Source organism: Littorina saxatilis, linkage group LG1 (assembly GCF_037325665.1).
Source record: "Littorina saxatilis isolate snail1 linkage group LG1, US_GU_Lsax_2.0, whole genome shotgun sequence".
Lineage (NCBI taxonomy): Eukaryota > Metazoa > Mollusca > Gastropoda > Littorinimorpha > Littorinidae > Littorina > Littorina saxatilis.
Window position 1 is genome coordinate 57,984,598 of NC_090245.1, and position 27,298 is coordinate 58,011,895.

Sequence of the window (27,298 nt, forward strand, 5' to 3'; positions counted from 1 at the left end):
ATAACCCTTGTTAATGTCACACAGCACAACTATATTATGCAATTATGCAATTTGTGTACCTCAGAAAACATATTAGTACCATCACAATTCTTGCAAGGGACATGCAGCATATTTCTTTACATGTTAAATGCAGGTAAAACACACAGCTTGATATAAAAAAAAAAAGGTTTTCTTTACATTCCGTTTAATTCACAATTTCAAATTGTGCAAACAAAGATCCAACAAAATATCAACACATTTAAAGCAAAAAAGCTGTAAAAGCAACGAGAACATCAAAATTAACACAACAGCTCTATTCCCTGCAGTCGAAAAGCATGAAAACTGCAAAACGTCAGCAGCAAATGACAACAGTGTAAGTAAGCATTTCCCTAACAATCAGTCAGCGAAAAATACGGGTCATGAAAACAACTGACCTCATGAAGTTTCTCCTGGTGCTTGGCTCGTAGCTTGCCCATGTCCGCGTTCAGCTTCTGAATGTTGTCATCACGAATCAACACCTGTATAACAACAAACATACATCTTCTTCAAAATATGGATAATCAGCAGTCACAAAATACAATTTTAGAAACTAACTAGTGCTGAAGTAACAATAATTCTCAGATTATTAAATTTCATGGACCATGTGACTGTCAACAAAGAAACCAAAACAAACAAATAGACAACCAGAAAGCCAGCTACTCAATGTCATGGCAAACGTTTTATCATGAGGCTAGTCAAAAGACACAAAAGCAGATCTGATACAAATGAACATGAGTACAAACGAATGTCGGAAATGGAAAGAGGGGGAAGGGCTTGCCTTTTGATAAATATTTTTACATGTACATGTATTATTTACATTCTTGAAACAGAAATAAAGTAGAAGGGAAAACGGAAAAACATGAGTACAAACAAACACGCTGCATAAGTTCAACATGTACAAAAAGGGTGTCTGACCTTGGCAGTGGTTTCTTTCTGTTGGCGATGCAGGCACTCCAGGTCACCCCTCAGCTGATGGATCAACTCATCCTTGTTGTTGATCTGTTGAAAATGGAACATTACCCATCACTTTCTTACTTATTTTTTAATATCATTTGCTCACAAATGTGGAAGTATAAACTACAGTTCGCGACTTCCTTACTAGCGAAATAACCTGCATGAATAAACTCAAGATCTATATTTGCTCATGAGGAAAATAGAGAAATGAAAACAGAATTATCACTTGCCTTTTCCCTCATTTTTACAAGAAAGGGGCTGACAGCAACAACCAGTTTAAAAAAGATCAACCCACTGGTTCTAAAAATGACACATTTACTCGCCAAAGAGTTGAAAAAAAATGACCTTCCATATGATCCCTTTTCTGTACACCTGGTAGAACCGCCTCCCCACTTGTTGCACCAAGACGCGAAGTACAGTCAAACCCGTTCATTACGACCACCGTAACGACCAACTAGAAGTGGTCCTTAAAAGACAGGTGGACGTTATGGAAAGGTAAATTATATAGGAAAGAACCTCGTCGGGGTTTCTTTGGGGTGGTGATTAGTCATAAAGAGCAGGGGGTCTTTTTCAAAGGTGGTCGCCAGGGCAGGTCCGACTGTACTTCAAAACACATTTCTATATCCCTTAGAATGAGAGATAAATCCTAAACTCACATCATGGTGGAGTTTCTCCACCTGAGCCTGCTGTGTGGCGAGCTCCACGCTGAGGCCTCGGATCTTGTCCTCCAGACGACCTTGCTCCTCCAGCTGTGAGGTCAGGCGACCTTTGGCCTCCTCCAGACTGCTCTCAAGGTTCTTAGCCGCAGCCTTCTTGGACTCAATCTGAAGTTACAACATCACAGCTCATAAATATTTCACCAGCATTTTCTGTCAAATTTCGTATGATTTCTATCCATGACAAGGACTTGCACCTGATGGTGAGCATTTATACAATTCAATGTCCTTTTTACATTTAGTCAAGTTTTGACTAAATGTTTTAACATAGACGGGGGGAATCGAGACGAGGGTGGTGGTGTATGTGTGTATGTATGACAGTATGTATGTGTGTGTGTAGAGCGATTCAGAGAAAACTACTGGACCAATCTTCATGAAATTTCACATGAGAGTTCGTGGGTAAAATATCCCCAGACATTTTTTTCATTTTTTCGATTAATGTCCTTGATGACGTCATTTCCGGCTTTTTGTTAAAGTTGAGGCAGCACTGTCACGCTCTCATTTTTTAACCAAATTGGTTCAAATTTTGGTGAAGTAGTTTTCGACGAAGCCCAGACTATGGTATTGCATTTCAGCTTGGAGGCTTAAAAACTAGTTAATTAGTTTGCTCATTAAAGTTGTCATTAAAATCGAATTTTCACTAACAGATTTAAAAATGATTGCATCGTATTCCTCAATTTCTCCTGAATTCAAAAATATATACATATGTCATGTTTATTCTAAAAATGTGCTCAGAATAACAACAAATAGGTTCAGTATTGACACGTTTTTATATAGAAGCCTACTGTGGTACTTGTGCTTAGGCTGTGTATTGGACTGTCACTGTATGCCTGCATTATTAGTTGTCAGTAATTATTACATGTGCTGATTGTTCTCTTTGCATGCGCGCGTATAGTATGTTGGTTATGTTTGGTCATAGTATGTTTGTTTATGTTTGGTCGTTATCTTTGCCTGTGCGTGTATTGTATGTTTGGTCGTTTTCTTTGCCTGTGCATGCATAGTTTGTTGGTTATGTTTGGTCGGTTTCTTTGCCTGTGCGTGTATAGTATGCTTGGTTGATGTATGTATTGTAAAGCGCTAAGAGTAGACATTTTTCTAGAATAGCGCTATAAAAGTTTGCATTATTATTATTATTAAGTAAGCTCTGCGTTTCCACGCTACCCGGAGACGAGCGTGACCCGTCTCTATTTTGGGGTGTGGTTAGTCGAGACTATCTTAAATATAGTCTCGGCGATGACTGTTTCTTGTGTTTATCTGTTACTTTGATGCCGACAGCTTGACTAAATGTTTTTATATCGCTTCGCGCGACTTGTTTTCTATTCTGGGTCTTTCTTTAAATTCAAAATTGTTATTACCTGCTATTCCGACTTGGTCGTGTGACAGACGTTTTCTTCCACACGGGATTACGTTGATTGTCTAACGAAGCCGTCAGGCTGAGTTAGACATCAGCTAATCGAGTGTGGAAGAAAACTCTGTCACACGACCAAGTCGGAATAGCATTTATGTCTCACAGCTTCAACAGAGGAGAGAACAAACACGTTTTGTGTACTCAAGCTTGACAAACCTAAACACAGGAGCAGCCATTGTGGAGAGATCTACTTTTTGACGGAAGTGACCGAACAACTGTGAATGACGTCTCGGTATATGTGAATGACGTCACAGTCATCGTCACAGTCTGTATCTTTTGAAGCATCGCATTCTTCATGACGTCTTTCTGTGTCTGCATCCGCGAAATGTTTGTTCATTCCGGAATCTTTGTCATCTATGTTCAGAACTCTGTCCTTATAGTGTCAGACTAACAGGCCTCCTGAGTGAGCCACTTTCCAAGGGAAGCTAAATTCGCGTATGGAAACAGTACTGTCGTCTGGGATGCCGTTTTCAGTATTCTGAGCGTTGAAGAATTTGTAAAGAGAAGAAACGATAACAGCAGGAGAAATAAAAGTCGTGTGAGCATTTTTTGGCTTTTGGAGGGACGATTTTGAGTTTGAATCCGTTCTTGCCATGCTCCTAAAGCGTGTAACATACAATCTTGCACACGTTTGCTTTAGTAGTGGCAAAGAAGGAAAGCGTGTGACATTCCTATCTGTTACCATTTCTAGGTGTTAGTATGAATGCAAATATTTTTTAAATGGTATATTCAAAGGAGTAAGACAACTATACCTCATTCTGAGCAGACCTCAACTGACTTTTCAGTTGGTCTCCCTCTCTTTGCAGCTGTGAAATCTGAAATACACATAAAAAGATATTTGCAATTTAACCAGAACTGTATCAACAAAAGCACACATAGGCTCTTACTCTCTAACACCCCGCCCCCCCTCCCCCTGCACATGTGCAGTATCTCCCTCTCTGTGTCTCAAAGTGCTTGGACATGTCACTTAAAAATACAGGATCCACCTTTCCACCCTCGTTTTATCTACATTATACATACATATATTTGCAATTACATAAATGTCTGTCAAATCAGTGCTTCTCAAAACAGTGATGATACTCATCAATTCTGTTTGCAGTTGGTCATATGTAAGCAGTCTTGCCATCAAAGACAACACAATTCATCAATCTCCAACTGAGTGAACAGCGAAGTTTGAGAGAAACGAGTGACTGACCTTCTCCTCGTAGCGACTGTTGGTCTCCTGCAAGCTGACCTGCTCCAGCTTGAGTCTCTTGATGGCCTCCTCGCGGCGCTTCACCTGCACACACACACACACACACACACACACACACACACACACACACACACACATCATTGGTTTTAGTATGGGTATTGGTATCATATTGTCCTGTAATGTACCTTCATGGAAATTCGGGTGCTTTTTCACTCGGGAAAGCGAGCTGCCATACAGTACAGTGCTACCTATTTTTTTTTCCCTGGATGCGTGTATTAATGTTTTCAAGCCCTGAGACTTTTGCTGTGAACTTGAGATCTTCATCGTGCGCATGCAAGTACACAAGGGTGTTCGGACAGTCTGCATAAAGTTGACTCTGGAAAATATGTCCCTCACCAAACGTGTGGGTCGAACCCATGCGGGTAGCGACAACTGGCTATTGCCCCGCCCCATAGCTTACTGTGTGCAAACAAATTCAATTAAGAAATCGGCAATAAGAGAACACAATTAGAAGCCTGAGATAATGATCATTCGGTCACCAGGCACAGCACATGACTACTAAGGTCATTAAAAAGCTTAATTGAAAAGGCAAAGAACTTTCTTTTGGAAAGTAAAGAGTTCTGTTTATACTGTGAGCTGTTTCTCACAGTGACAGTCAGAACACTTCCACTTATACAGACGGTTGAAGTTTCATGGTCAGTTCCTTGCAAGCTTTCGCAACAGCTCATCTGTGTTGCACCTTTTTTTTTTTTTAAACAAGATTCAAATGTTGACCAGACCTTAAAAGTTGACCTTTCGCAAAAGTAAAAACATGTGTTATGCATTCTCCACCCTTCACCACAACGAAATCAAGACCCTTGGTGAGTGGAAGTACATTGCTTAAGTTAAAGACGTGCATATATAATTATGCATAGGACTCTCTTTTCCTTATGTCAGAGAGCCTAATGCACCCATGTTTTGTTTCCTTTCTCAATCTACAACAGAAAAGAAGCTGGGGTGAACACAGTGTATTTAAATGATACCCACCTCCGAGCTAAGGCACTCTTGTTCAGACTGAGCATTGATGGCAAAGGCCTGTATCCTTGCCTCCAGACGTCCGTTCTCCTCCACTGCATCCTTGTACTGTTCTCGCGCCACTCTCAAGTCCTGCTCAAGCTGCTGCAGGCTAATCTCACGGCGAGACAACTGCAATAGAGCACAACCATTGTCATCCACACAGTGCTAAGTTCCTCCCTCATATTTTGGACAGGGTCTGTCTCATGCCAGAACTTATTAACCAAATGATTCTAGCACTTCTAAAGACGATCAGAGACTAATGCTGAGCAACCATGGCACATAAACATATGTGTATATGCAGGCTATAGAGCTTCCACACATATACACACACACACACACACACACACACACACACACACACACTCCTTCTCTGTCTCTCTCTGATGTATGGACACATAAATACGCATGTGCATGCATGCAACACAAATACACACAGATTTGTATGACAAATTCTATGCTCGATGGAAGAAGAAAACAGTGGGGATTATATAAGTGCAAAAAGACGACAAACCTGATCTTCTGCTCGCTTCCTTTCCTCGTCAGTGGTAACAAGGTCAACTTCAATCTTGTGTACATCGTTATCCTTGCGTGAAAGTTCTTCCTGAACGTCACGCAACTGCAGCTGTAGCCTGGAGATGGTTTCTTCCCGAGAGCACAGCTGTGTAGCAAGCAACACTACATTACAAATATGATCAGTTATCAGAAGTAACAATTAAACTCTGTCCAAAAATGTCCGTCACTGCATACAGATGCTGGGTTATTAAAACGTCACAGTCACTGCTGACGATTAATTTCCTTGGCTAACAAGCTTGAAGAACATGGTGACAAGGCAACAAAATAAATTGTATAACATGCTTGCTCATGTGCACACAAACACACACAGGTAGACACACAAACTCACATAAAGACTAGGTCATACATGAAATAGTTCAAAGTGAGACAGAAATTCAACTTATCTCAAGTGCAACATATTAAATTCAATCAAAAAGACACACATGAAGTGTTAAGGCCCATCACATTACCTGTCCTTCATTCTGAGCGACCTTCTCATGCAGAACGTTGAGGTCAGCCTTGAGACGGGAGATCTCCTCTTCACGGTCAGCAACATCAGAGCGGTAAAGTGTCTCCTGCTGTGAGGCCGTCAGGTCACGCTCTTGGATGTCAGTCTGCAGGCGGTCAACCTACAACCACACACACACACCTTGTTCAAAGCAACAATAAAAACCAATTTACAGGAGATACACTCACAATAGTTCAAGGAAAATCCTTGCCTAATATCTGTTCACAGCTTCTCACTGAAGTATTTCGCAGGTAAAGTCTTTTTTTAGAAACCAAATAACTTCCATAAATTCCTTACGGATCACACCGTGAGATTCCTGTTTACTGGATTGAAGCAAACATAATTATTGAGGAAGTGAAGCGACCATTGACAGTGGCTGTCATAAAACATGAACACGTAAGTTCAGTCAATAAGACACTTATAACAAATCAGTCATCAAATATGACATTACACTATCATATCAGGAAACGAATCAAAACAAATCACTTCCACAGCCCAACATAAAGGCACAGTCTTGGTTGTGAAGACAGTTCTGCTCAACATCTGAGATCTGCCCCGTGTGACTTGGAATAATAGGCCGTGAAAGGTGAATGCTCGCCCTAATAGGCTTGAGGTTTGCTGGCCGATGTGAATGCGTGATATATTGTGTAAAAAAATCCATCTCACACGACATAAATAAATCCCCGCGCCTTGAATCCGTGGTTGAGATATGTGCGCGATATAAATTGCATAAAATAAAATAAAATAAATAAAGACACATATACCGAAAATCAACTTCCTGACTGCTGCCTGTGCAGAGTTACGTAGCATTTGTTAAATGTGTGGATAAAGAATTAATTTGTTCAAAGTGTGTCCAAGTGGAGGGATGGCACTGTACCATTGTACTAGGAGCCTGGCTGGATTAGAGAGGGTGAGCTGAATCGTTTACAGTGGAGGGATGGCACTGTACCATTGTACTAGGAGCCTGGCTGGATTAGAGAGGGTGAGCTGAATCGTTTACAGTGGAGGGATGGCACTGTACCATTGTACTAGGAGCCTGGCTGGATTAGAGAGGGTGAGCTGAATCGTTTACAGTGGAGGGATGGCACTGTACCATTGTACTAGGAGCCTGGCTGGATTAGAGAGGGTGAGCTGAATCGTTTACAGTGGAGGGATGGCACTGTACCATTGTACAGTGGAGTCCGGGTACAACGAATCTCAAGGGAGATACATTTTAGTTCGTTATATCAGTAATTCGCTGTAGAGTTTTCAACCCTAAATGGCCTCAAGACAAGTTTTCCCACTCACCTTCAAATGATCGTCCCATCGATCTTTCCTTGGAGAGTACAATCTCTGCATGTTTTCAACAGCTTCATAATATAATCCATAGAGAGGCATAGTTCAAATGTTCACTTTACTGTAATTTTAGAAGTAAAATTTAAAAAGTCATGTAAAAGCATGTACCACATTTTCCGGGTCATAAGGCGCAACTTTTTTCCTCGAGTGTATCAAAATACGAAAAAAATCAAAGAGACCGCCTGAGTACCAGTCAAACAACTTGTGATAATGCATGTTTCAGCTACTAGGTACTACCCTGGCCATGTTTCTTCTCAAGACATCAAAGAGACCGCCCCATAGGTTAAACTCGGTCACTGACCCCGGTGCAGGAAGTGTTTCCTCTCTCAGATATGACAGGAGAACCACCTCTCATAGCTAAAAGTGGGTCATTGACCCCTGGGAAGAAGGTCAGTGTCTCTAAACAAGGCATCACAATGGACCTGCCTTTGATCTCGCCGCACACACAGAGCACACATATTTCCACTCTGTATTCTTCCTTTGATGTGCGGCTTATTTTCATTCTTCGACCGTTTGTTACCGGTATATTTTTACTTGTGTTTGTGTATTTTTGTCTTTGGAAACAATTATTGACATCAGTTCGTTGTAGCCTTGTGACTTTTAGAGACAAAACGGCTCTGGGGCGATGAAAACGTGTTTGTTATAAGAGGGGTTCGTTATGCAAATGAGTTCAAAAGGTTCGTTGTAGCCGGAAAGTAACAAGTATGAAATAGAAGGCTGTCTGCCGGGAAATCAATGGCAGTTCGTTAAAAGCGGGATTTCGTTATACCCAGGTTCGTTATAGCTGGACTCCACTGTACTAGGAGCCTGGCTGGATTAGAGAGGGTGAGCTGAATCGTTTACAGTGGAAGACCTGTGCCTTTACAGCTGAGTCATGCACATCCATTTCTCCTGATCAACATTCCAGTTCATGCATGGAGGGCAAAACAGAGGCATGTGAGAGTTGGTTACACTATTAGTTTTTATCAGAGCTAGGGATGCGTGCCTCTTTGTCCCCCAAGCTTGGCGAGATACTCGTTCAAGTAGACAATCGAGGGGGGTGGACACTAATCAAGAGGAGGTCACAGCAATAACAGCAGGAACAGTACCTCTCTAGCCTGAACGGTGTAGCGGCTCTGCATCTGTTGTTTTTCTCTCTCGGCTTCGTCCAGCCTCAGCTGGATCTCCTGGGACTGCAACGTCAAAGATGCACAAGTTAGTGATTGCGCCAGCCATTTCAAAGTACTGGTCTCTCTGTCTATGTAAGAATTCAAGCTCTCAAACAAGAAGGGCAAAGCCCATACGACTCACATGCTTTACACATTTTTCCTACCAAAATGCATGTGACCTTGACCCAAGGTCAAGGTCATCCAAGGTCATGCAACACAAAGCTGTTAATTCAAGACATAGGAAGTACAATGGTGCTTATTGGCTCTTTCTACCATGAGATATGGTCACTTTTAGTGGTTCACTACCTTATTTTGGTCACATTTCATAAGGGTCAAAGTGACCTTGACCTTGATCATATGTGACCAAATGTGTCTCATGATGAAAGCATAACATGTGCCCCACATAATTTTTAAGTTTGAAACAGTTATCTTCCATAGTTCAGGGTCAAGGTCACTTCAAAATATGTATACAATCCAACTTTGAAGAGCTCCTGTGACCTTGACCTTAAAGTAAGGTAAACCAAACTGGTATCAAAAGATGGGGCTTACTTTGCCCTATATATCATATATAGGTGAGGTATTGAATCTCAAAAACTTCAGAGAAAATGGGAAAAATGTGAAAAATAGCTGTTTTTTAGGCAACATTTATGGCCCCTGCGACCTTGACCTTGAAGCAAGGTCAAGATGCTATGTATGTTTTTTGGGGCCTTGTCATCATACACCATCTTGCCAAATTTGGTACTGATAGACTGAATAGTGTCCAAGAAATATCCAACGTTAAAGTTTTCCGGACGGACGGACGACTCGGGTGAGTACATAGACTCACTTTTGCTTCGCATGTGAGTCAAAAAGGAAACACACAAAAACACAGCCACTCTGGAAGTGTGGAACACCTATCAGTCAAATCAAGTATAAAACACAGTGATTACATCATATTCGTATAACAAGAAGGGCAAAGCCCATACGACTCACATGCTTTACACATTTTTCCTACCAAAATACATGTGACCTTGACCCAAGGTCAAGGTCATCCAAGGTCATGCAACACAAAGCTGTTAATTCAAGACATAGGAAGTACAATGGTGCTTATTGGCTCTTTCTACCATGAGATATGGTCACTTTTAGTGGTTCACTACCTTATTTTGGTCACATTTCATAAGGGTCAAAGTGACCTTGACCTTGATCATATGTGACCGAATGTGTCTCATGATGAAAGCATAACATGTGCCCCACATAATTTTTAAGTTTGAAACAGTTATCTTCCATAGTTCAGGGTCAAGGTCACTTCAAAATATGTATACAATCCAACTTTGAAGAGCTCCTGTGACCTTGACCTTGAAGCAAGGTAAACCAAACTGGTATCAAAAGATGGGGCTTACTTTGCCCTATATATCATATATAGGTGAGGTATTGAATCTCAAAAATTTCAGAGAAAATGGGAAAAATATGAAAAATAGCTGTTTTTTAGGCAACATTTATGGCCCCTGCGACCTTGACCTTGAAGCAAGGTCAAGATGCTATGTATGTTTTTTGGGGCCTTGTCATCATACACCATCTTGCCAAATTTGGTACTGATAGACTGAATAGTGTCCAAGAAATATCCAACGTTAAAGTTTTCCGGACGGACGGACGGACGGACGACTCGGGTGAGTACATAGACTCACTTTTGCTTCGCATGTGAGTCAAAAAACCAGTCATGTATAACTGGCTATTGATTTTGTTTTCAGTACTTTGAGATTTTTATCAGTAAAATTCACACACAAAATTGGTTAACGAGTTTCCTGCCCAGTATAATCCACTGTGTACTTTATCACATGCTTTTATGAGAATCAGGGAATATCTACACCAAAAGCCATGAAATAATGAAACATCCTGGCTCTCTCACATGAATGCTGCAGGCTCTAACCAACAATTGCAAAGATAGACCAGCAATTACAAATACCAGCTAACAAGCAAGACTAGAGATGAACAAAAAAACAGACAAAAAACCCGTAAGAGATACAGAAATACAGCAGACAATGCAACTGCACCAAACAAAAGATGGACACATTTTCAGCCTTAACATTTCTCCACCACCCACACATCCTCCTTGCCTAGTCCTCACCCACCCCCTTCCATCTCGTCCACCTTGTCCACCCTGTTCAAAGCCATAACTGTTACAGTATCTGCTGACCTTGGCCTTGGCCTGTCTGAGTTCCTCTCGTAGCTCTTTGACAAGCTCCGCCTGGTGCTGAGAACTGGCCACAGCATCTCGCAGCTTCTCCTCCGCGTCACGGGTCTCATTACGCAGTCGGACCAAAGTGTCTGTACGCTCTGCCACCTTTTGTTCGAAAAACAACACTGAGTGCTGATGTCGGCAATAATGACCGTTAAAAGCAACAAGTTACACAAAGACTCCTTAGTTGAGCACATTTGCGGGTCACAGATATTCTATTTTAAGTAAATAAAAAAATCAAATGAGGTTTGTGTTTAATACCACATGCATGTGAGTGCATCGTGAAATCTGTTCTGTAACTTCACAAACCCATTGATTGCCGAGTTGCTATGCTGTAAAACCACATTTTCGCTGTTTACGGTACAAAGCAAAATTGAACCAAGCAAAACTTTAAAAGGCAAGCAATGAAAAATTTACTACAAATCTCATTTATCAAAAAAGAAAAAAGGTGAACAATAAATCAAGCCAAACGTCAAAAAAAAAAGACACATGCATCTGAAAAATGACTTAGTACACACTGCAACAAGAACATAGTAGTTGTTAAATGTGTTTGATGGCTTGAATTTTCACAAATTTCAAGTGCCTGGGGCAATTTAAAGTAAGTTTCATATGTCCATCAGGTATTTATTTACCACATGTACTTATCATTAGTTAATCACTGTATGAGTTACATTATCTAAAATAACATTCCAGACACATGAGAATTAGCTGGTGAAGTTTTCACGCATTTATTTATTTTTAGTTTACCATTTAACACACACGGGAAAAGAACCTGTGTAATAAAAACTGGAGGACTCTGATTCATAGTGAATGTCACTGACAGTGGATGACTGCTTCCTGATGCAATCTCTATGCATTAACTGTTTCACAAAAAATGTCTTGTAAGTTTAGTTCCTTGGAGAAAATTCATCTGAACGATTTGTGGAAAATCAAAAACTACATTAGACATTATCATTTAGCTAAGACAAAAATTGTCACACAGACATGAATGATGAAGAACAGAAAGAGTTTAACAATATCGACAGATACTGACTCGTTTATACCTCTACCGTGAAAAAATCTTTACCGCTGAACTGTAATCTGTGTCTTTTTTTCCTCCTGAAAGTACCCCGTATGATTTGTGACCAGGATCTTTTCCAAACCTCCGGAAAAAAATCGAAATACAGCGGTAACTGTGATAAAAAGGACTCCCCTAGGACCAGCACACTGTGTCCTTACATTGCAGGTACTCTTTCAGGACAAGTAATTGTATTGGTAACAGAAGGTGTCCTTTATTGGGAGGCAGTCTGTAATCAGAGGGTCAGAGGGGCGTTACATCCCCACTCCTTCTCTCCCCCCTCCCCCCCCCCCCCCAACTTCATAAAAGATAGGCCCCCTGAAGTAAGGAACAAGTACACCTGCATTTCCACCTGGACACAGGAACCTACCTCAGTAGAGAGCAAGTCACGCGTGTCTTTGGAGGATAACTGAAGGCGCTGGAGACTGTTGGTAAGTTTGGACACCTGAGAAGTGGACACAGTTTAATTTCCACACATCAGTACGGTTAGGGCTACCTTAATTAATTTAGGTGGTTACAGGTGAGTGGGTACAGGTGAACACAATGGCACAATTCCCAAGATGAAGTGAATGGATGACACTTTCCTGGGTCCATTTCGCGGTGAAAGTTGTGGAGGGTTAGTAAGAAAGTCAAACAAAGCAACACCAAACAAAATGAAGCAAACACAAAATAATGAAAAAATAACTGAAATATCAAAACAGCAGGTGCAAAGCTTTTGGTAAATTAACCATGAAGATCCATCCAATGCAGTACAATGAAAAAATAAGTCAAACATTTCATTTTGCTTGACAAATAATCTGAAGAATTGTTTATATAAGGAATGTATCAAAAGAATTTCATTCCATTAAAAACACTTTGGCACCTAATAAATCTGACATCTCCTGAATACTGAAATCTCGTGACACGTTCTGTTTCAAGGAATATATAGCACCTGCTGTTTCATGTTGTACAGCAGCACCGTACAAAATTAAAACAAAATAATGAACAACTTTAATGACAAAATATGGCTGATGGGGTCTATGTCGACCAAAAGAGTGGGATTCCCTGTAGGTGGAATTCCTGTAGGGGGATTCCCTGTATACAGGGAATACCACAGGGTCTAGGTCCTGTAGTGTTTCGCTGATATTGCTGAAAGTCATGTGATGCTTAGCGACATCGGTAGAATTTGATGTTTCTCGATCTTTTTTGATATTTCTTAGAAATTCGAGTATGGTTTGCAAGTTTTAATGAAAAACTCCACCCTGTGGGAATCCCTGTATACAGGGAATCCCCCTACAGGAACTCCACCTACAGGGAATCCCACTCTTTTGGTCGACATAGACCCCATCAGCCAAAATATGACCACACAGCAAAACCACAGCAATTCTAAGAACACATTTGCAAAGTTCGAACAAACCATACAAAGCGTTGATGTAAAACAAAAATAAAATGGCAAAAGGCTACAAATTCTCCTTTCAAATGAAGAAGAATACAATGAAGTTCTACAGGTTACTGTGAATATGCCGCAAATTTCGCAACAAAAGTAAACACACATTTGCAATCATCAACTCAGGGTCAACTCAAAGTTACACTACCGTCAACTGCTTTCCTTACCGCTTGAGTTTTCTGTGCAAAGCCCCAAACAGAAGCAAAAGGCAAATAAGGCACTAATATTTTGACTATGGAATAAAATGAAGGCATCTTTACCCAAACCAGAGTAAAGCTAGTTCACAATAAATGTGCAATGTAAGATACACACATAAGTGCACAGAAAGTGACAGACATTCACATACGAAATGATTTCAACTGAAAATTGTCACACAGCGACACATGTGTGCAGTACAGAAGCAAGGTATGAATGATCAGGAATATTAATCATAACAAAATCTCAATTAAACATTTTCACATATCATCTGTATCAGTGCTATCACCAAGTACATATACATGTACACAACACTGGCGTTTATTTAAAAAATCTGTTCAACTGTTTCATTCTAAAACAAGCATGAAAAGTACCAGGTCAACTGTGTCTTGAAGTAACCCACAGCATTCACAGTGAAATAACTTCAATATGTTTTCTTCGTATTCATTAATTTCTGTGAACTGAACATACAATCAAGTTTAGTTGATACGAGCAAAACCCACCCCCTCCCCCCTTTTTTTCCCAAGCATAGGGGCAACAACAAGCATCTTTAATTTACATTTGCCCACCAGTAATATGCTCTTAATTATTCTATGTTTTATTTTTCTTCTCTTTTTCAATACAAAATCTAAAATGGTATCTGCGTTAAAGCTATCACACCCACTATAGGCAGCTGAACAATGGCGTGTGGATAAAGAGTTCTAAACAAAAACTGCAAGCCGATTCTACCCATTCCAGCCATCAAGCTTTGAGACTATCTCAACAGCTAGCCCGTGCAAAATAATTTCCCAAAACCATGACTCAGCCTAATTTGCACACACAACTGACTAAAATGCAGCAAATCTGCCAGAGTCTGCTGTGATAATTTAGAAAAAGAAACCTATAAGTGGAGAAATGTTCACCTGTGTCTGGGCTTCAGAGCACTGGCTTCGCAGAGTGTTGAGCTCTCCCTCCAGACGCACCACCTTGCCTCGACTGCTCTTCAGCTGAAAAGATCATCGCAAGCATTCAAATAAACAGTTTAACAGGCATGATTCTATATATCATGAAACTGTTGAAAAGCCAGAAAGCATACCCTCGATTCCCCATCCACCCTTGGACAATTTTTGAAAATAGAATGCAATCTGGTGCAATTTGAGGACCTTAAGAAATCACCTCTGGAGTTTTGTAAATCTTATGCCTGAGCTGTGAAGAATTACATCTGTATCTATTTTTCAGAGAAAAAGATCAGTTTTATGGAATCAAAGGTAATAATATGTTATTTTGATTTAAACACAGCAAGTGTGAGGGGCCAAATATCCGCTGTCTTTCAGTTAAAACGAACGCAATACAAACCACCACTCCTGTTAATTCTGAGCTTTATCACAACTTTAGCAAATATAAAATACCACATAGTACTACATGTAGTAGCTTTCAAACATACATCAGAAGATTTGGTTGAAACGAGTCTGATGCAGGTATAACAGCTCACTGATTGAGAGACTGATCACAGAACTCGATCTTCTCCATTTGACATGCAGTTGATCCCCCTTTTTAAGGCCCCCTTTCTTTTTTTATTTGGTGTTTAACGTCGTTTTCAACCATTCAAGGTTATATCGCGACGGGGAAAGGGGGGAGATGGGATAGAGCCACTTGTCAATTGTTTCTTGTTCACAAAAGCACTAATCAAAAATTTGCTCCAGGGGCTTGCAACGTAGTACAATATATTACCTTACTGGGAGAATGCAAGTTTCCAGTACAAAGGACTTAACATTTCTTACATACTGCTTGACTAAAATCTTTACAAAAATTGACTATATTCTATACAAGAACCACTTAACAAGGGTAAAAGGAGAAACAGAATCCGTTAGTCGCCTCTTACGACATGCTGGGGAGCATCGGGTAAATTCTTCCCCCTAACCCGCGTTTTTTTTTTAAGGCCCCCGCGCGATGTCAGACTTCCCCTATCAGAGGACCTGCTTGCCTTTACAAACCGTCTACTCATTATTTCTGTAAATTTACTTCCATTTCCTCCTTTCAAGGCCTCATTTTCTCAAATGTTTGAGGTTTTGAAAGAAAGGTTCCGTGTTGACAACAACAAAAAATCATGTTACAAAAATTCTGCACGCGTACCTCAGTATCAGCATCTTCCAGCTGTGCACGGAGGTGTAAGATCTCATCCTCCTGGGCCTTCAGTTTGGTCTCCAGCCTCTGAAGCTGTTCAAACAACACAAGGCAATCTCACTTTAACTCTGCTTCACATAAAACTCGTGTGGCAACTAACTGCCCACATGTGAAAGGTGGATAGTGTTCATTTATAAGCTTACCCAGCTTTCCTAGCTGTTTTCATCTGCATTGTGGTTTTTTCTCTCAAAAAAATTAAGTGCAAAGGGAAAAAAGAGATTCTTCTTGTCTGTTTGAGTTTTCTGTACATAAGCTTAAATATGAGACACATTCTTTCTCATTTATCCCTTCTCCCCTGAAAACTGCATGTGACTAAATCTGACTAATTCAAACCTCTTCTGCTTTTGTGAGAGAACTGGAGAGTAGAGCAAGCAACTTTTTTTTTATCATACAAATTATATAGGTGTCTTTATAGAATCTCATTGTTTGCATGCATGTCACAGAATACTGATCCGTCACCAACAGAAAACAAAACTACAACCCTCAAAAACAAGTAATTTACCAAAATCAAGGCATGATCCCAACACTAGCAAAACAAAATAATTGTGCAAGCCCCTTTTCAGTGAAAGTGACCACAAAACCCAAAACAAACAATCAAAAGAATAACAAGTCGCGTAAGGCGAAATTACTACATTTAGTCAAGCTGTGGAACTCACAGAATGAAACTGAACGCACTGCATTTTTTCACAATGACCGTAGTCCGCCGCTTGTGCAAAACGGAGTGAAACTGATGAGCCTGTTCAGCGCGGTAGTGGTTTCGCTGTGCTGCATAGCACGCTTTTCTGTACCTCTCTTCGTTTTAACTTTCTGAGCGTGTTTTTAATCCAAACATATCATATCTATATGTTTTTGGAATCAGGAACCAACAAGGAATAAGATGAAATTGTTTTTAAATCGATTTCGGAAATTTTAATTTTGATCATAATTTTTATATTTTTAATTTTTAGAGCTTGTTTCTAATCCAAATATAACATATTTACATGTTTTTTGAATCAGGAAATGATGCAGAATAAGATGAACGTAAATTTGGATCGTTTTATATTAAAAAAAAATTAAGCCGGATATGACGTCATCAAAAGTATTTATCGAAAAAATGAAAAATAACTCCGGGGATATCATTCCCAGGAACTCTCATGTCAAATTTCGTAAAGATCGGTCCAGTAGTTTACTCTGAATCGCTCTGCACACACATACGCACAGACACTACACACATACACACACACACACACACACCACGAGCCTCGTCTCGATTCCCCCTTTATGTTAAAACATTTAGTCAAAACTTGACTAAATGTAAAAAGGAAACCTGTGACACAAGGTAATAAGCAAACCCTCTGATCAAAAATACATTGCAAAGTAAAACCAAAAATAGTAGAAACAGGACAAACAAGTAAAATCCCCCATCAATCAGACAGCATGAAGGAAACCTTCCTTTTGCCATGAACTTCCCCTGAACAGAATCACACTTTTTCTCTCAAATCTACCAACAAACAAAGTGCGAGTGAACTGCATGTGCCTCTTTTTGCGAAATGCACACCCACATACACACACAGTACAGACATCAGTAGACGACACCATTTGTTTCATTGGCAAGTGCTACTCGTGAAATTGACTTCACTACTAAAATCAAACCAAACATTTTACTTCTACAATATGAAGATGTGCTAGATTAGGGAACCACTGCAAACAAGGGACAGAGAGGGTGAGGGGGAGGTGTGGGGGTGGGGGGGGGGGATTTGGAGGGGGGGGGGGGGATTTGGAGGGGGGGGGGAGGGAGGAGCCGGTGGCAGGAGGAAGGAAGGGAGAATTAGGGAGGGAATGGAGGTCTAAAGGTTTGAATATTGGCAACCAATTCTTTGCAAGATATTTCACCAGAAACACCTTTACCTCAAAATTACAACATGTATTCAATGAAACTATTCACTCCCAATGACTGTAATGGAATAAGCACATGTATCAGATTAAAAAAAAGAAGAAAACCACATAAACAGAAATAGGATGCTGTAATGAAAAAGTTATTTTTAAACAGAAATTAGATGTATCTACTGACAAAATGACAACATTAGAAAAATAAACCAAAACAACTTTGCAATCCAAAAACAATATTTAATATCAAACCAGTCTGTTATCTGTTCTTAACAAATATTATCTCAAGCATTAGACATAAAAATGAACACAGACTAGAATCAGCACAAATTTCTGTGCACTGCTGATGTCTCTGCAATGTCTTAACAATCACAACAATATTTGTCTGAAATCAGTGATCTCCACATTTTCCAGTTAATTTGAACTGATAAAATCAAGGTATTTTCCACCCTCTCACACCGTTTTGTACGTAATTATTCTCCATATTTGAATAAATCAGTTGTTCTCTGAAATCACAATGCTTCATTAGCATTATCAAAAACATAAGCTATCCGGAGCAGGAACAAAATCTTGTGATTTAAAAAAATGTCTTTTGTCTACAGATACAATATGATCTAACGACTAAACCATGAACACTTCAAATCAGCTACTAATGCGCCTGATGTGAAAGTTAATGGCACACAGTGAACCAAACCAAACAACAACACTAACAGTGCAAAATAAGGTTACCACAACAAGCACACATGAACAAGTGCGATGGCATGCATTAAGTTAGTGAACTAGAGTGACCGCGGAGAGCATCACCACCCTAGACGTTACCTCCTCCTTTGCCCTTTTCGCCTGTTCTTCTGCAATACCCGCTTTTTTCGTCTGTTGATCCGACTAGTGAAAACATGTCAAACAGGTCTGATCTGTAGCGCATTTGTTCTCCTCACACAAACTACACATATCACATATTTATTCTAATCATACTAAGCAACATTACAAAACATTCACAAACATTAAAATGGTAACTGTGATGAAAGGTCATCCTTCTGGAAAATGTCCCTGACACTATGATGCAGGTTGACTGTCATGACAGGTACATTAAAGTTAAGTCAAGATAATTAACCAAGGGGCTACAGAAAGCGTCCTTAAATGGGAGGTGTCCTCACAGAGACGGGCTTCACATCTTAGGTACCACTGTAACATAAGGGGCTTATCTCCAAAGAAATCTGTTTGTGTTACAAATCGGCGCATGAATGAAGTATACTTGACAGTCAAGGCCTGCAACTAACTTCTTCAAAGTTTTCCTCCGAAAGCGGCGTATGGCTGCCTGAATGGCGGAGTAAAAACGGTCATACACGTAAAAGCATGAGTGAACGTGGGAGTTTCAGCCCATGAACGAACAAACAAACTTCTTCAAAGTTGGTTAGAAATGTTGCTAAGAAATGTCTTAATTATTTACTGATCTGGTTAAAATTGGTAATAAATCAAAATATACTCTGAAGGGTTAAATCAATATGTCAAACAATATCACATTAAAAGTTAACAAAGCCGCTTTAAATTTCTTAGGGTGAGGGAAAGCATTTATAAAAGCAGCAAACAAAAACCAGCAAATTAAATCTGTCAAGAAATAATCAAAGCAAAATGTCAGCAGGCTAAACATTGACACAGTCATAAAGCATTTGTAACGAAACAGTAACACTTGTATGACTAGGAGACCTCAGCAATCACACATACTAAACCTGCAGGTAACTGAACTGTAAATTGTCATAAAACGTGAGATGGGTCTAAATAGCCTGAGCAGACTCAAACTCCGAAGCCACTGTCAACAACCCATCTTCTATCCACAGGGGAAGAGTATCCCAAAGAACCGTCAAGAAACACTTGAATTCAAAAAATCATTCTCCGCTGTAATAATGAATTGTAGCAACATCTCAATAACGTCATAAAAAACAACTATATACCTCAGCCACAGCAGCGTCCCTCTTCTCCTGTAAGTTGAGGACATCACGTCTCAAGTTCTGTATGGTCTCGTCACGCCGACGCAGCTCTGACTTGAGGATCTCGTGATGATCATGTGTGGACAGCTGACCCCCCCGAAGCCTCTCTTGCAGAGCTCCAATCTAGTAAACAAACAGAACAGATTTACATTTTCTTGTTTGACTGACAAACTCATACTGCTACTTTCACAGATGGCTGGAAGAGGAGGAAAACAGTGAGGAGAACAATAGAGATATTATTGATGATCAGGAGGACAATGGAGATGATTGTGACAATGATGATGAAGATGATGATGATGATGATGATGACAACGACCACATTGATTTAGAAAATAATTCAATATACAAAATTTGTATCACACTAATGCAAGCATTCTCACACACAGAAGTCGCTGCTGTGTTCCTCCTCATTCTCTCGAGAGTGAGTGCATTACATATATATTCACACTTCATGCACAGAGTATTGGGACAGTTTTCTGCTGAATCCCCAAAGTTATTTAAAGAATACTCAAGTAACATAAATCAGTTTCAGAATGCTCCACGAAGAGCAAATGTTACCTCATCTAAAGCTTTCCTTCGCTGATCCTTGGACTCCCTGAGCTCCGAGTCAAGAGTGCTGATTCTCCGTTCATAATGAGATACCTGCAAACACAATTGTTGAAAATTACACAGATGGCAAAAGTCTATGCGTTTAAATATGTTCAACATAAAAGGTACATGCACATGCCTTTCAGTTTTCAAAGCATGAAAAAAAATCTTACACTCCGCAAAGTAATTGTTAAATCACAATGAGAACATATTCAGGTGCTCATACTCAGCTCTCCTATGCATACATGTGACAATGATTCAAAAATGGGGGCACATACTGCCACAATATCAGTATCTTAATTGTAGGAATTGTCATCTGTAGATAAGTACTATTTTGTCTCCGCAGGAAACAAAACGTAGTCAATGTTATCTCCACCAGAAGTAAAAAACAAATTGTTCTCAAAAGTTCCTTTTAAATTTGCCATGTGTGCTTAACACAACAGGAACAAAGTAAAAGCTGTCAGACAATATGTGGCACACACTTGTCACCACAGATGTCTTTCTGCTGATAAAAGTGAAAGTCAAAAACTACAGTCCAGATTTACACGTATCGACAGTCCAATTTGATATCGACATACAATTCAGAAACAGGCCAAAAGTGAATTCAATGCACTGATGCATGAAGAGAACTCTTACAAGACAGCAAGGTCTTTGGAAGGTTTTATAATGACAGGATTGATTAACTCACATCATGTACAGACTGAGAATGCTGGTCTCTGATGGTTGCTAGCTCTGCCTTCAACTGGCGAATCACATCTTCTGACTTGCCGGCCTGAAGAAAAAGAAAGAGAAGAAAGATAAGGGACAAAATTCAATTAACTCTTGACCAAAAGTCAGCATTCTGTATCCGGACACATTTAAAACCACATACTATCAGGAGTTAATAGGTGCAGACTGTGGTTTAAACCAGAAAAAATACCTCGACAATGTTTCATTGTATTTTGTAAATATATATTCAATTCAACCTCTTTAACAAAAGCCACTGCATCTATCTCAGTTATCTAAATCAACAACATCAAAGAGTTTGTATTTAATTTTATCAAACACCTATCACAACCAAAACACAAGAAAAGGCAATGTAAACATGACATCCCCCCCCCCCCCCCCCAAAAAAAAAAAACCACCAAAAAGCACACACACACAAACACAAACAAACAAACACATACATAACTAAATACAGTCAGGAACAAAACAGGTTCTAACTGGTACAGCAGTTCTGAAGACAGCTGCAGCTCAGAATCAAACTCCTTTGCCCCTTTTACCGATTCTTGCAACCCAGCACTTTGACCACAACAAACTCACAACACATGCACAAATGCAATGGGGAGGGGCAGGGGGGGGGGGGGGGGGATGTGGGTGCATAGGGACACAAGGGACAAAAACATAGGGGGTACAGAAAGAGAATTAGAGAAAGAGAATACCTTTCTGTTTGAATGTAATCGTTAATCACAAACAAAATGTGGAGCCCTTAATTATCAGATAAAACAGACGTTTGAGTGCTTAATTCCAATTCCCCTTCCATACACCAACAATATTTGTTTATAATCTTCTTCTCTCTCTCTATGACAGTGTGTGTGCACATGTGTGTCTATTTGCATTAGCACACGTGTGTGCATATGTGTTTGCACAAGCACATGCAGAGTGATACAGAGGGCAAAAACTACAAACGTACATACAGACAATTAAAAACACACAGTACAGAAGGCCATTCAAAATATCTACATCTTGTCAAAAAAATTGGAACTGGTCACATTCTCTCCTAATTCCTCCCCACACCCCCACCACAATTTCCCCGTCAAGGTGTACACACACAGGGGTGCTGAGCGTAAAGACAAACACAGAGTGAAAGTGAACAGCACAAGCACACTGCATAACCCTCCTCACCACAAAGTCATCATAATATGGTATTCTCCTCCACTGAAACAGCCATACAATACACCTCATGATGGCACTGCTCTAAGGCAAAAAAAAAAAATAGTCTGTTTACGGTAACATAGGTATAAAAAAAATAGGGTCGGTAGGCCGGGATTTTAATTTTTTTTCTTTTTTTCCCCAAATAACCATATTTTTAAGTTATTTTGCCAAAAAACAGACTTTTTTTTTTTTTTTAATTGTTTCCCCCCCCCCCCCCCCCCAAATGCCAAAAAAAAAGTCTATGGTCGCGCGAAAAAATAGGGTCGGTCGGGATACCGTAAACAGACTTTTTTTTTGGTTGCCTAATCCTATCCCAGCATTTTGCTCAAGACAATACAACTAGTGATCACCACAACAATAACTGCTTTGTTTAGTATTGATTTACTACCAGACACAAAATCAGGTTCCACAGGAAATCACAGGGTGATAGTAAGGGCTTTGTTTTTACATACCGTATTTCATTCTAAGAAAATGACATCAGCAAACCTCTTTTTCTCAGTATTTAATTTCCTCAATCATTCATTGAACATTTTTTTCCCATGCCTGGTACTTTTCTTCAAAGCATTCTTCCTTTCATGCAGTGAACATTTCTGGACTCCCTTTTCTTTCAAACGCAGATCTGTCTACAACAAAACCACAACATCCTACCAACCTGGACGTGACATATTGGCATGGCAACTTTCTCATGCTCCATTATTTATTTGCTCCTCTAAGAATCAGTCAGCATCTCAGACACACTTTACAAACACCTACAACCAAACTCCCACCCCGTTGCTCATGTCTTTTGATGTTTGCTTTGTTTGTTTGTTTGTTTGTTCATTATCTATTTATTAATTTTGTTATTTATTTTGATTTGTTGTTGTTGTTGTTGTTGTTGTTGCTATGCTGTTTAAAATGGTCATAACCAATTAAAATGTTTAAAAAATAAAAGTGTCCCCTACGTCTCCAGCCACAGAGCGATGCTTGTCCTGCAGCATCTTGATGGTCTGTGTCTGGTTGTTGTTCTCTGCCTCCTTCACGGCCAGCTCCTTGTTCAGGTCGTTCACCTGCATCTGCAGCGTCGATATCTTCCGGTCTCGGTTCTGCATCTATCCCACAGACAATCGAGTGAACAGTTACAGCAAGAAGAAACACTGCAAACTTTTAAATACTATTATGGTTTTATAAGTTTTTGTTCAATACCCACAGATGTCCTTTGGTATCAGTGGTCTTCAAAACACTGACACATATTTCTAACTGCCAAAAACAAAAGTCACTTGTTCATTTCAATGCTTGTTATTCTCTCAGGTGCCAGGAGAAAGGTTCCGTACAACTCTCGCTCACTCCATTACACATGTCGTATGCATAAAGAGCGATTACTTCCCTTCGGTTATTTGATAACAAAAACTTAATTTTAATCTCACAGGTACACCACAGGTACCATTGTACAAAGATAAACTCTGAGACCTGTTACCAATGCCAGTTCTGACACCAGTACAGTGCTACCATACGCACCTCATACTGAAGGTCCTCTGCACGCTGCTCCATCTTTCGCAGATCTGACTTGAGACGGCTGGCAGAGAAATCACCTGCATCCCCATGGCCTCGGTCCTGCAAATAATGGAAGTGTCTGGGTAAGTAACATACCAAGATCAACCCAAAATATAGAGTAACACTAACATATACATGTGACTTGTGAAACCAAGCACATTTGTACAGCATATTCTTCTGTGCTGTATGATGCTAAAATTAAATGAATAAACGTTTTGAACTGCTTCCTTATTTGTCTATCCTTTTAAGTGCTTTCCTTATGTCTATCTTACTTCTTAGAACATCTAATATAAACATTTAAAAAACCACTTTGAATACCATTTTATAATAATATTTAGTTTCCCTACATTACTAATTTTCTCTGCAAAATGACAGTCGTGAAATCAAAAGGAAACACACAATACCACAGGATGATATATTATGTTAACTGAAAGTAAAACCACACTTCCAAACACAAAGTCCACAATCAGCTTTAATACCTGATCCACACGGAGGAGACCCAGCTCCTGCTCCAAGGCGTCAATCCTGTTGTCACGGCGACGCAGCTGACTGTGCAGCTCTTGTAACTGTGACTCACTGCTGGATGTATGCCTGTGGGGATAAGGAACAAATATTCAATTGAGAAATGTTGACTGTTACGCCAAAGCATTGTGCACAAGTAACGACTAATACAAACAGATTATTCAAAGTTTAATGAAAAATATAAATACATGTACATAAAATCTTGGCAATGTTCAATAATACCATAGAGACAGACAATTTCACTCTAAAAGAAAATGCTAAAAATGATGAGAAAATAATCTGTGAAAATCTCCACAAAAATTTTTTCTCAACCTATACTCAGGAATTGTTTTGCCATCCACAGTTTTTATAATCTTACTTTGAATGTTATGACCTCTGAAGGAGTATCTACAAAACTAAAAACCCAGAAGAGGAACAAGAGTTGTGATCTGGAAGCCAAGCTTACAGTTTGCTGTAGGTGTCGTGCAAGGATCCGAACACCTGGTCAACGCTCAGCTCACGGAACCGGATATTGTCAATCTGAAAAAGCAAACAGAATTCTCAATTTGTTGCATTGGACACTGAAACCAACATAGGACACAAAGAAGCCACATGGTGAACCAAGAGTTTAGGCAAGTGAACGAGTTTTACAAATTCAAGGGTCGTTTGCTCAATCACAGTAATGAAAAGGATGAAGAGAAGTAGAAGGAGAAAGATAATATAACAATGACTGCAAAGTATGATTATGAAAAAGTATACAGTGCAAATTAACATTCTGTGTGTGCATGTGCGTGCCTGCACACAAACCCTCTTATGGAAATGACTTACAGTTACATGCATGTGTGCAAGTACACGCATGTATGTGTCTGTGTTTATATGTGTTCCTGTATCTGTGTGTGGGCTATGCGCGCACACTATACTGTACATGCATGCACAAGCACACCAATCCATACAGGCATTCATGTATGGCTACTTTACCTCCCATCGCCCTGAGGATCTGGCCACGCTGATGACGGTAATGAGCTTGTCTATGTCGTGGTTCAGGTTGGCGCTCTCATCACGCAGCTGTGAGGTGGTCTCTTCCTGACGCGTCAACCGAGATTGCAAGTCCTGCAAAATTCACAGGATGATACAGAACGTTTGGAGTTGTAAGGTAAACAAGACGATGTTCGGAAATAAATCTGTCAGGATTTTCAAGAGTTGTGACAGAGTAAAAGCATGCACTTTTACTGATGCAAGCTTTTCAAAGCAAGGTGAAACAAGTATCACGCTCGCGACGAACAACTAAGTCTGATGTGTATGGTATGCAGCGTGCACTTAACATGATACCCTTTTCTTTCAAAAATATACTCATGAGAGTTCATGATTCGTTGTGACAATGGTAGCTGGCCTGCAGTGAATGCTGACAATGTGTTTTGACCGAGGTCACATGGGTTTGGCTTGAGGTCATGTGAGTTTAGGAAAACACACGCACTTATATAGCGATCACTGCCTTTCCCTTGTGGATGACCAGGGTGAACTGCTAACAACTTTTCCTACAGTCACTTATTTAAACATCCTTTTCTGCAAACCTTGTCAACAAAGGCACCAAACTCAGAAACGCTAAGACTGAGAGTATGGATTTATCTTATGACAGGACTAATACACTGTTGGTCTTATAAACAAAACTTCAACTTCAAGAGAAAGAATATTGTATTGAATGAATAACATAATATTTTACAAACTCCCTCTAAAAGAACTGATGCCATCAGATCTTAATGGAAACTTTTAACTGTACGATTGAAATAAGTGCATTGAAAGAAGTTTGCACAAAACATACTTGGCAAGCATTAAGTTTCTGTCTTCTTTTGCACATGGCTTATGTTAAACAGTGGAATCCTCTTTTAAAGACCTCCAAAAAATCTGAGAAAATCAGGTCTGAAAATATAGTCATAAAATGGAGGTAAATTAACAGAGGTTATGAACAAAAACATCTGAAAAATCAAGGTCTTACAAAATGGGAAGTCTTAAATTGAGTGCTTCTAAAAGGGGGGTTCCACCGTAGAACTACGAAAGATTACCTCTAGCAAGGCCTCTGCTCGTGTCTTCTCAATCTTCAAGTTCCGTAGTTCCCTCTCCATGTCACGGGCTTTAGACATGTAGTCCTGTAACACAAAAGTAACACACACTGATGTTATTTCGTCAGCAACAGAAATACTACTGGAAAACATTCAATTTAGAAATTAGCAACAAACACAGAAATACAATTACCACATGAACATTGAAAAACACATGAAAAATAGTTAACAATCAAGTATTTCTGTACCGAAGGGAAAGGTGTGACAATTCTTCTCCCATCTAGTGACTGCATTCTCTCTCTGTCTCTTTCCAGGCATAATTAAATATTTTAGAAATAGGAGTTCACCACATTTTTAATTATGTCAAAACATTTCACCCCTCAAAACTGTCCCCACATTATTACATGTAAGATTCAGGAACAATAAACTAGCTACAAGACTCTTTCAAAGTCAAAGACAAATTATCAGAAAAAAGGGTAAGTATTTCACATGAAAAGAACACAAAAGTAAATTGCATAGCAAAACAAGAAGAACATCCTGCTTCTAATTCAAGTTTGACAGAACTACAATAGGTTAATTGTTAATACCATATACTGTTTAACAAGTGAATCAGTTTGTTGCTACTGAACTCTGTTAGCACAAAAAAGGGGGTAAGTGTTCTTCAGAGGAGGGACAGGGAGGAGGGGGCCAGTCAGTATTGGTCAGAGTCCCCCCTCCCCCCCCCACCCCTGGTCAAAAGGCACACTGCACAAGTCCTCTATGCTGGTCTCAACTATTGGTATTACTATTGATTTACAAAAACAATGAAAACCATCAGAAATACAGTGCAGTACAAAGTACATCAATTACACAAAGAATCTCATTACTGGAAAATTTCTAAAGTAAATTTTCATTTCATTAATATACTTACC

The 27,298-nt window shown here is 39.7% G+C and overlaps 1 protein-coding gene across 7 annotated transcripts in view; it reads right to left on the minus strand.

The window, feature by feature from the left end:
* The window catches only part of LOC138975218 (early endosome antigen 1-like), a 144,091-nt gene that overhangs the window by 39,376 nt on the left and 77,417 nt on the right, over positions 1–27,298 (minus strand). For 4 of the 7 annotated variants that reach the window (XM_070347873.1, XM_070347903.1, XM_070347883.1 and 1 more), the window contains 23 exons: positions 26,391–26,474; positions 25,309–25,440; positions 24,797–24,870; positions 24,309–24,420; positions 23,794–23,889; positions 23,241–23,387; positions 21,074–21,157; positions 20,356–20,439; positions 19,762–19,920; positions 18,632–18,694; positions 15,896–15,979; positions 14,686–14,769; positions 12,533–12,607; positions 11,064–11,210; positions 8,831–8,914; positions 6,370–6,528; positions 5,859–6,005; positions 5,318–5,476; positions 4,292–4,375; positions 3,849–3,911; positions 1,629–1,796; positions 934–1,017; positions 414–497 (listed from right to left, as the gene is read on the minus strand). In XM_070347873.1, coding sequence (XP_070203974.1) covers positions 414–497; positions 934–1,017; positions 1,629–1,796; positions 3,849–3,911; positions 4,292–4,375; positions 5,318–5,476; positions 5,859–6,005; positions 6,370–6,528; positions 8,831–8,914; positions 11,064–11,210; positions 12,533–12,607; positions 14,686–14,769; positions 15,896–15,979; positions 18,632–18,694; positions 19,762–19,920; positions 20,356–20,439; positions 21,074–21,157; positions 23,241–23,387; positions 23,794–23,889; positions 24,309–24,420; positions 24,797–24,870; positions 25,309–25,440; positions 26,391–26,474 — 2,457 coding nt within the window. Of the gene's footprint in view, positions 1–413; positions 498–933; positions 1,018–1,628; positions 1,797–3,848; positions 3,912–4,291; positions 4,376–5,317; positions 5,477–5,858; positions 6,006–6,369; positions 6,529–8,830; positions 8,915–11,063; positions 11,211–12,532; positions 12,608–13,755; positions 13,768–14,685; positions 14,770–15,895; positions 15,980–18,631; positions 18,695–19,761; positions 19,921–20,355; positions 20,440–21,073; positions 21,158–23,240; positions 23,388–23,793; positions 23,890–24,308; positions 24,421–24,796; positions 24,871–25,308; positions 25,441–26,390; positions 26,475–27,298 lie in introns of all 7 variants that reach the window. The other 3 variants (XM_070347891.1, XM_070347887.1, XM_070347898.1) reach the window with 3 other exon arrangements.